Source organism: Mandrillus leucophaeus, unplaced genomic scaffold, assembly GCF_000951045.1.
Source record: "Mandrillus leucophaeus isolate KB7577 unplaced genomic scaffold, Mleu.le_1.0 Scaffold311, whole genome shotgun sequence".
Taxonomy (NCBI): Eukaryota; Metazoa; Chordata; class Mammalia; order Primates; family Cercopithecidae; genus Mandrillus; species Mandrillus leucophaeus.
In genome coordinates this window covers 3,307,379-3,318,395 of record NW_012103266.1, presented here as the reverse complement: position 1 = coordinate 3,318,395, position 11,017 = coordinate 3,307,379, and the positions used below count along the sequence as shown (strand labels likewise).

The 11,017-nt window shown below is 39.4% G+C and overlaps 1 protein-coding gene across 4 annotated transcripts in view; it reads left to right on the top strand.

The window, feature by feature from the left end:
* DIAPH2 (diaphanous-related formin 2) overlaps positions 1-11,017 on the top strand; it is a 964,164-nt gene that overhangs the window by 561,551 nt on the left and 391,596 nt on the right. For all 4 annotated transcript variants that reach the window (XM_011987565.1, XM_011987563.1, XM_011987566.1 and 1 more), the window contains one exon: positions 2,814-2,938. In XM_011987565.1, coding sequence (XP_011842955.1) covers positions 2,814-2,938 — 125 coding nt within the window. The remainder of the gene's footprint in view (positions 1-2,813; positions 2,939-11,017) is intronic.

The following is an 11,017-nucleotide window of genomic DNA, read 5'->3' as shown; positions in this document are numbered from 1 at the left end:
CCCTGTCTCTACTAAAAATACAAAAATTAGCTGGGCATGGTGGCACATGCCTGTAATCCTGGCTACTTGGGAGGCTGAGGCAGGAGAATCACTTGAACCAGGGAGTCGGAGGTTGCAGTGAGCCGAGATATAATGCCACTGCACTCCAGCCTGGCGACAGAGTGAGACTCTGTCTCCAAAAAAACAAACAAACAAAAATCTGTCACATGAGTTTTTGGTTTTTTCTTTAAGAGAAAGGATCAATCTGTGTTGCCCAGGCTGGAGAAGAGTGGCACGATCATGACTCACTGCGGCCTCAACCTCCCAGGCTCAAGCGATCCTCTTAACTCAGCCTCTTAAGTAGCTGGGACTAGGCACATACCACCACACCCACCTTATTTATTTATTTATTTATTTATTTATTTATTTATTTATTTGAGGCAGGATCTCACTCTGTCACCTAGGCAGGAATACAGTGATGCCATCATAACTCATTGCAGCTTCAGCTTTCTGTACTCAAGCAATCCTCCCACCTCATTTTCTTTTATTTTATTTTTCGTAGAGACAAGGTCTAACTATGTGGTTTAGTCTGGTCTCGAACTCCTGGGCCCATGTGATCCTCCTGCCTCAGCCTCCCGAAGAGCTGGGATTACAGGTGTGAGCCACCACGTCCAGCCCAGCTTATTTTTATATTTTTTGTAGAGATGGGGTTTTGCCATATTGTCCAGACTGCTCTTGAGCTCCTGAGTTCAAGCAATCCATCCACCTTGGCCCCCACTAGTGCTGGGATTACAGATGTGAGCCCCCACACGGGGCCTACATGAGGGTCTTAAGACCTGCGCCCAGGAAAGATCAGATAGTCCTTCCTGCAGGTGTCATTTCTAAAAGTTCTTCAGCTTAAAATACTCAATATGCCAAGGTACCATATTTTTGGGTCATGTGCCCTGAACTTCACCATGTCCGTGTAACCTAACTAACATAAGTGACTGGTCAATGTTTTATCTTCATTTTTTTTTTTTTTTTTTTTTTTTGAGACGGAATTTCATTCTTGCTCCCCAGGCTAGAGTGCAGTGGCAGGATCTTGGCTCACTGCAACCTCTGCCTCCTGGGTTTGAGCGATTCTTCTGCCTCAGCCTCTCGAGTGGCTGGGATTACAGGCACCCGCCACCAGGCCTGGTTAATTTTTTTGTTTGTTTGTTTTTTGTTTTTGGGAGAGACAGGGTTTCACCGTGTTGGCCAGGCTGGCCTCAAACTCATGACCTCAGGTAATCCGCCCGCCTCGGCCTCCCAAAGTGCTGGGATTAGAGGCGTGGGCCACCACACTTGGCCTGTCTTCACTTTTTCAATCAACCAAGTGGGAAAGGAGAAACCTTTTGAATAATTAGAATATAGCAGAGAAACCTAAGTGAAATAATTCAATTTTAAAATCAGAGAGAATTATTTCTTCCATAGCAAACTCATCCTTTAAATAAAGCAAGCAATGATTGGTGAACCATTAGCAAATTTTTGATAAAACTCTCTTCTGCAATAAAGAATAATTTCCAAGCTTGTCAGATCTAAACAAATGGAACTGAATTGGACAGAGCTATTTAAACTGACAGATTAATAGAAAAAAAGTAGTCTTTAGTGTTGGTGTTTGATTTTTAGTCTCTTGAACTTCCATGTATATTTAAGGTGTTTTCTCCTCATTCAGTTATAAAGATGTGCCTGTCAACATGATGAATTTGTATCTGAACAGTTTGGCTGAAATTTGCCAAGGGGTTGATTTTGGCAGTCTCTTGAATTTTTCATTGTAATGCTGATATGTCTCTGCATAAGACTAACTTTGCTTAAAAATAAGAAAGAATCATAGTATTTTTCTATTTATGTTTCATGGTCCTTTAATGAAAATAACAGTATTTCAGAGGCCAGGATTTAAAAACCAATGTCACGGGCTATCTATCAAATTATAACACTTACCTCATCTTTGCAACCAGAATCTTGCCAACTGCTGTTGATACTGATAGAAGTGTTTTCATACATAATTGGCAGTTATGCAGCAATAGAGTATCTATAAAATAGTTGCAAGTTAAAAAAAAAAATTACCCGGTAAAGAGACAGTCTCCTGACAGATCTGAAAAATGTGCTTGTATTTAGGAGCAGTTTGAATACAATACTTAAAATTATTACTTGTCAGTGAGAGAAAAAGGAAGGTGCAGAGAATGTTAGGGGTAATTACAGCAAATAATGATAGTGTTTGAGGGCAGGCTGAATCTTTGTGGGTATGTACGTTCATTTGTGTTTGCTGGGGTTTGCTCTAAATCATCTTTCTGTATCAACAGTTATTTTTCACTTCTCTTTGAAAAGTACTAGAGATGGGAACTTTTACCATAGATACTGGTTTATAAAAATCAGGATATTTCTACAAAAGAAAAATATTTGATCCTTTTATATAATTTAACCTTAAATCATTTATAGAGCTAAGAACATGCATTAATAACATGTCTTTGAACCTTAGTTTTTCTTTAATCTTCAAATTAGATTTTAAAGAATGAAATATTAGGAATTCCATCAATAAATTTAAATTGAAATGGTTTCATTTGAACTAATGGCTGAGTAAAATGGTGACATTCCCATATTAAACATGATGATTTGGTTTATTATATTACACATTTTCATTTATTTCATGGAGAGTAGAATTTTTATGAGCAGTAATTCAGAAAAATATGAGTTGACTTCATGAAACTATTTCCCACATTTTTTTAAAAAAAGACTTTAACTGATAATATCTCCTTTTAGATGTTTTGTGGAGCACCTGGTAAAATATTCTAAATCCTTTGCACTTTGTTCTTTAGTTTCAGCTCAAATTCTCAAGAGCAACCTTGCATCAATGGAACAACAAATTGTTCATCTGGAACGTGACATCAAGAAATTCCCCCAAGCAGAAAATCAACACGATAAGTTTGTGGAAAAGATGACCATATCCTTTATTTATTTAAGCATTTTGTCTAGTTTTTAGTCTTTATGTCTGTCTGTCTACTAACTGTGTGGTTAGTTCTAGATTTAGTAGTCTTTTCACACCATCCGGATGAATTTGTGTATATGCTGTTTTTCTATTAGTAGCATAAATTTTGTTTCATGATGTTTTCAACCAGTAGGCAAGGGAACAATTAGATTTTTTTAAAATGCTATTTCTCAAAGAAGAATTCCATTTGAAAGCCCACAGGATATGCAAGGTAAGTCTTAAGAGACTTGATGAAGCCTAAACAAAACAAAACAGAATATTCTTATATAACCAAATGTTTAAAGTAAATGATCAACAGAAGGTTTTTTTTGTCTGAGATTTTTTTTGTGTGTGTATACATTTTCTGAGGGCATGTGTGCATTTTCAAGGACAATAAGAGGATAACTAATATCACTAGACTGAAAGGACTGTGAAGAATAAATGGATACATGGTTGGATGGATAGACGAATTGATCAGTAGATGATATATTTACATAAATTATAGTAGATATCTGTATAACATTAAGCATTTCTTGTTAAATAAATATTTTTTGAAACTTCTAGTTTATAGCAGTATATTCATATAAATCATAAAAATATATAAAAGGAAAACTTGAGAAATAGCATTTAGCTTGAATTGTTTAATGTTAAATCTGGTATCTAAAGATAGACTACATTAGAACTGATTTTTTTATAATTTTCTATTTTAGTTTTCAAAACTTAAAGCCATATCCTTCTCCTCTGGGTTTAAATAAATATCTTGAACTACAGATTGATTCACCATTTTATATCTCTAGAGGGAATAAATACTGTAAATTCTTTATCTGATAATAAGTAAATTCCTTCAACAACTATTTGGCAGTCACCTTGTTTCAAGGTTAAATCTATTGCCTTTTTCTTTTCTGATATGCTTTACTTTTTGCCCAACTTGGAAGTCACAGTGCTGAACTTGAATTACTTAAGAATGGCAATTTAGATTTATGTAAAAAAAAATTTTAACTCTCAGTGTTTTGGTTCATTAATGATACTGTGTTTTGTATGGTCCTTTAGTGATTCTGAGTACCTTCATGAATACAAATATTGGCAACATAAGTTTGTGAGTGATTGGAGGCAGGGAATCCACAAAAATAACCTTGAGTTGCATTACTGGCCACGTTGGAATACTTAATATGAAGGTTTCACTTTATTGCTGATTACTTTTTTTTTTTCAAATATGTTATATTGTCCTGTGCCTGGAAACACCACCTCCTTTTTCACCTTTCGATTTTGGTTCTTGCCTTATATTTGAATTTAATTCCTGATCCCCTTTTTCTTTTGAACATTTTCTTCTACTGTTGGCTTATAGCCACACAACAGCTTGCAACATTGAGTCTTTGTTGCTCATTTAGAAAAAGAAAAGTAATTTCAAACCCTCGTGAACTTGGCCTGGACTCCTTATTTTATTTCTCTCTTTATGCAGGTAATTAAGCACTTTAAAATGAAAATCCAGAGCCTTCTGTATCTGTATGTTACAGATGAATGGTTATTCTTCATTTAAGTGGCACTAAAGTGTGACTGTTTGTCCACAAGGGGATTGAAAACTGTATTAAAATGTATGGGGCTGTTACTTTGCATATCATATTCTTTAAAGAAACAAAATAAAGTACACAGCAATTTATTTCAGAGAAAAAATTTGAATATTGACTTGGGTTGGTTAAAAACTATGAATTAATGGATTATAATGATAAAACTGTAGCTCAAGTTATTCTTCCTTTGAAAGACTTCTTGGTCACCCATTGAGAGTTTCTGTCTTCTAGAAAGAGACAGACAAAATGCATAATCATTATATGTATGTATATGAGTTCTGGTGCCTACCTAATATATATATTTTTTACCCTCCTGGCAATGCTAAAAGAGAAAGATGTTTTATTGTGAGATACTTGATCCTGTTTTAGAAATAGAACCATGATTCCGTTTCTAGTATAGGATCCTTTGTGCTCGATGATCTTTCCAATGTTTCCATCCAGTGCCAATACATTGTATTGCTTCAAGTCACTGGCCCTTTAAATTGAATAAATTAGGGGCACAAGTATGGGAATAGTTTCCATGGAAAGTAACTTTAGCTACTTAAACAGTAATCTCTCTATGAGGACTGAGTTCACAAGCTGAAAAGCACTCATATGCCTTTGGACTTCAGAATAGCAACAGTTCTATAGTTAGCAGCAATGGCATGATGGCTTCAGGGCAACCGAATATGCAGGTTGAATCTTCAAATCTCCAAGTCAGTCTATGTCCTGGAGCACCCTGTATTTACCCTTACTCTTTCCCAATTTTGATTGAACACTTACAATATGCTAGACATTGCCAGGCATGAAAATTGAACAGTACACAAGATGATAGAAAACTTGACCTCAGGCTGCTGACAGTCTGACATGTGTATGTTCTCTGTCTTGCTGTCCCCATGGGAGAGATTATGTATGGTTTGTTAATTACTATATGCCCACCACAATGCCTACCACCTAGCACAATGTAGGCACTCAGTAAATGTGTGTTGAATCACACAGTATTATAGCTAGAGACAATGAAGATCATCTAGTCCAAGCCCTTGCTTTTACTTAGCACTTCAAAATGATACTGTCAAACAGTGTTAGGCTGTGCTTATAGTTATAAAACTTTTCTTCATATAAATCTCACAAATGTGAGTATCATTGAATCACCTTTATAGAGCATGCTGTAAAGTATAATCAGTTTTAGGAGAGATCCACAGCTCCACAAGTAAATGTCAGAAAAAAATAGGCAAAAAACAAAAACAAACAAACAAACAAACAAAAACCTTTCCAAGGCTATTTCTAGCCTGCTGGGGCCAATGGCTTTAGAAGGAAACTCATCACCTCTTTCTTCCTTTCTCTACCCAAAATTGGTTGCTTGTTCTGACTCAGAAAAAATTAGATGGTATGGGAGAGAAAAATCAATGTTTCTTGACCCATTCTAAGGTTCATGGCTGACACCCTATAATACAATATTAACAAGAGCAAAGCATACAAATTTATTTAATGTGAGTTTTATGTGACACAGAAACCTCCATAAATGAAGACTCAAAGAAACAGGGAAAAACCATGTATTTTATGGGCAGTTGTGCAGAAGTATTGTGGCAGGACGAGCGGTAGACAAAACTCCTCAGACACTGAGTTAAAGAAGGAAGGGGTTTATTTGGCTGGGGGCATCGGCAAGACTCCTGTCTCAAGAGCCGAGCTCTCGAGTGAGCACTTCCTGTCCCTTTTAAGGGCTCACAACTCTAAGGGGGTACACGTGAGACGGTCATGAGCAATTGAGCAAGCAGGGGGTACGTGACTGGGGGCTGCGTGCACCAGTAATTAGATCAGAACAAAACAGGATAGGGATTTTCACAGTGCTTTTCTATTCAATGCCTGTAATCTATAGATAACATAACTGATTAGGTCAGGGGTCGATCTTTAACTACCAGTACCAGGGTGTGGCTCCGAGCTATCTGCTTGTGGATTTCATTTCTGCCTTTTAGTTTTTACTTTTTCTTTCTTTGGAGGTAGAAAGTGGGCATAAGACAATATGAGGGATGGTCTCCTCCCTTAGTATGACTGGTGGATAAAAGGATATGATCTAATGGTAATAAGCTGGAGGGAACCCATCAAGACTGGTTCAGATTATTTTCTGTATCTCTATATGACAGTCTTCCCCCAGGTATGGGGAAAAGACGCCTGTCATATGAAGGTCTTGTTTTTTTTTTTTGGAGATGGAGTCTTACTCTGTAACCCAGGCTAGAGTACAGTGGCGTGATCCTGGCTCACTACAACCTCCACCTCCAGGGTTCAAGCGATTCTCCTGCCTCAGCCTCCCGAGTAGCTGGGAATACAGGCACATGCCACCATGCCCAGCTAATTTTGTATTTTTAGCAGAGAAGGGGTTTCACCGTGTTAGCCAGGCTGGTCTCGAACTCCTGACCTCAGGTGATCAGCCCGCCTCAGCCTCCCAAAGTGCTGGTATTACAGGCACGAGTCACTGCACCCAGCCTATGTGAAAGTCTTTGGTGGAGAATGGAAGAGCTTAAAAAGTGATCTTCCTAGGTTTTATGGCTTGTTTCAAGGGAGAGGAATTCTAGTTTCTTTGGCTTGCTTCAGGAGACAAAGGAAGGTAGGAAGGAGGGAGGGATAAGTTCAGAGACACCTTCTTGCTTCTGTGTTCCTCCTGGTATCCTTCAGCTCAAAGTATTCAGCATGCCAAGGTAGCATACTTCCAGATATTGTGCTCTGAACCCCAACACTTTACTTTTTTTAAGAAGTCAAAGCATCATTTTTACTTACTAATCCTTGCTTTTTCTGTCAGAAAAGAAATCCATTCTTAAAAGAGGGCTTCTTAGACTTTTAAATATGTGTTGTGGTCCATTCTTAACATCTTAAACTATCTAAAAAAAGCACATCAACCACAGTGTTGACCTTACTGTTTATATCCAGTTGACAAATTTCTTACCACATTTACTCACAGAGATTTTGTCAATGGTAGGGCTTTCTGTTGCCCAAAATCAGCTTAGCTTTTTGATTGACTGCTGGCTAAATCATTTCCCCAACCGGAGGACAGAGAGTGACTGAGCAGCAGGGGCACCATTAACACATTGACAAGAAGAGCTGACAGAATGTTAATGACATTAACACCCTGTCAACTAACTATCAACACCTGGGATTTCCTCATAGTATCAGGGAAGTCATTTGAAGTGGTTACAAATCAAGTTACTGAGGAGGCACATTATCCTTTCCAGATAATTCAAAACAGATTTGGGGTCTTCACTGCACTGCCATTATGTTAATTGTATTCCACCTTTATTTATTAAGATAATAATTTTTAAGTAGATGAAAAAACTCACAGAACCACCAGTGACATTGATCACCTTTGAGAACATGCCAGTAACAGGTTTCAGGAAGATGATAATCCACACTTTGTAAAGCAAGTGTCATATAAAATTGACCAAACAAAAATGAAAGTAAAAATGACCCTCAAGAGCAAAGCTGTTTGTTTTGTTTTGTTTTGTTTTTAATGAACGTAGTAATTCAGGTCATTTTCTGGCGCCTAAAGAAAAATTGAGAACTTCAGAGTAGGCTGGAGGGGGGAAGTTCTTCACCTCTGACTCTCTCCTTACCCTCACTGCCTGTTCCTCTCAAATGCAGAAAATTAGGAAGTTCAAAGCAAACATATTTTTATGAGACTGTTCAGAGAGAGGAGGGTACAGGATTTAAAAGGGGGCATGGTCAGTAATACAGATAATGCATACATTGAGAAGCAAATTGTTTTAGAAAGGGGGGCCAGGCGCAGTGGCTCACGCCTGTAATCTCAGCACTTTGGGAGGCTGAGGCGGGTGGATCACCTGACGTAAGGCGTTCAAGACCAGCCTGGCCAACATGGTAAAACCCCATCTCTACTAAAAAAACAAAATTAGCCAGGCGTGGTGGCACAAGCCTATAATCCCAGCTACTCAGGAGGCTAAGGCAGGAGAATCACTTGAACCTGGCAGGTGGAGGTTGCAATGAGCTGAGATTGCATCATTGCACTCCAGCCTGGGCGGCAAAAAGAGCAAAACCCCGAAAAAACAAAAAACAAAAAAAACAAGGGGAAAAGAGTGCTTTTTAAAAAAGAAAGATTCTTAGCATTCTTTGAAATATACTCTCTTGACAATGGCACTGGTCAATGGAATTTTTAGTTCAATTGAATTTAAATAGAAAGTATAATCATTTATGATAATAATAAAATAGGCCAGGCACAGTGGCTCACGCCTGTTATTCCGGCACTTTGGGAGGCCGAGGCGGGTGGATCACTAGGTCAGGAGTTCAAGACCAGCCTGGCCAACATGGTCAAACCCCGTCTCTACTAAAACTACAAAAAACAGTTAGCTGGGCATGGTGGTGCATGCCTGTCATCCCAGCTACTCAGGAGGCTGAGGCAGGAGAATCACTTGAACCCGGGCAGCAGAGGTTGCAGTGAGCTGAGATCGCACCATTGCACTCCAACCTGGGCAACAGAGTAAGACTCCGTCTCAAAATAAATAAATAAATAATAATAAAATAGTAATAATAGTAATAAACTTTTATGAAAGAAAATCAGAGCCAGAAAGAAGTTAAAGTGGTAAAGGCAAATTTCATTCAGGAACTATTGCAATAGGAGAGAGACCTTACTATACAATGAGGCTGCATTCTGATATGACAAAGGCAAGTGGGGGTTTATAGCCAAGAAGCAGGGTGGGAGTCAGGCAGTGGAACATTACTAGAAGTAGATATCAAAGATAAGGGGATTCCCCCTAAACCAACTTGATAGGATTCTTGCTGAAGGCAGGCAAGGGTAATAAGATATGAGGGGTGGAAGATGAGGAATTTGACCGTATATGAAGGTTGGAGGATTTTTGCTAAACTGACCCAGTAGGATTCTTGCTAAAACTGGACTGTCAGGGACAAGGACGGGGCCTAAGAATGAGGCCTAGTCAAAAAGAGGACTCAAGGCTGGGCACAGTGGCTCACACCTGTAATCCTAGCACTTTGGGAGGCCAAGGTGGGTGGATCACCTGAGGTCAGGAGTTCGAGACCAGCCTAGCCAACATGTTGAAACCCCATCTCTACTAAAAATATGAAAATTAGCCAGGTGTGGTGGCAGGCATCTGTAATCCCAGCTACTCGAGAGACTGAGCTAGGAGAATCACTTGAACCAAGGAGGCGGAGGTTGCAGTGAGCTGAGATCACACCATTGCACTCCAGCCTGGGCAACAAGAGCGAAACTCTGTCTCAAAAAAAAAAAGTACTCAGAGGAACCTGACTAAAATTTGGTTCAAGAGAGAGTCTTTGTCACTGTTTAGTGAATGTCATATGCCAGCCATTATGCTAGGAATATCTATATCTATATATATCTCTCTATATATTTTCCTAAGTGACCTCTAAAGAAATACTATGAGGTTGGTAGTATTACTTTGTTTTATTGTATTTATTTATTTATTTTTGAGACGGAGTCTTGCTTTTATCGCCCAGGCTGGAGAGCAGTGGCACGATCTCCGTTCACTGCAAGCTCCACCTCCCGGGTTCATGCCATCCTCCTGCCTCAGCCTCCCGAGTAGCTGGGACTACAGGTGCCCACCACCACACCCGGCTAATTTTTTTGTTGTATTTTTAGTAGAGACAGGGTTTCACCATGTTAGCCAGGATGGTCTCGATCTCCTGACCTTGTGATCCTCCTGTTTCGGCCTCCCAAAGTGCTGGGATTACAGGCGTGAGCCACCGTGCCCGGCCTATTTTATTTTATTTTATTTTATTTTATTTTATTTTATTTTTGAGATGGAATCTCACTCTATCGCCCAGGCTGGAATGCAGTGTCTCAATCCCAGGTTGAAGCAATTCTCCTACCTCAGCCTCCCAAGTAGCTGGGACTACAGGTGCACATCACACCTGACTAATTTTTGTATTTGTATTTTTAGTAGAGACAGGGTTTCACCGTATTGGCCAAGCTGGTCTCGAACTCCTGACCTTGTGATCCACCCGCTGCGGCCTCCCAAAGTGCTGGGATTACAGGCGTGAGCCACTGCGCCCAGCCTTAACTTTATTTTAAATGTGAGAAAATTGAGGCTATAGAGGTTCAACCATGTGCAGGAGATCACATAGGTAATATGTGTGGTTCATGAGGGTCTTCCAATTTTGGTCTTTCTGACATTAAACCTTGTGCTTCTAACCGGTATTGTGCTGCCTCCGAGGTTAGACCTGTTTGAAAATCTGAGATAAGTTCTACATTTGTTCCCTGTGAAACTTTTTTTGCTTCCTTTTCAATCTCTCTCAAATGGGAAAAAAAATGTTCTTTTTGAAAGGATTGTAAACTGATTTAAAAATTAGCTGCTCGCAGGCCGGGCGCGGTGGCTTATGCCTGTAATCCCAGCACTTTGGGAGGCTGAGGCGGGTGGATCACGAGGTCAGGAGATCGAGGCCATCCTGGCTAACACCGTGAAACCCCGTCTCTACTAAAATATACAAAACAAAATTAGCCGCGCGTGGTGGCAGGCACCTGTAGTCCCAGCTACTC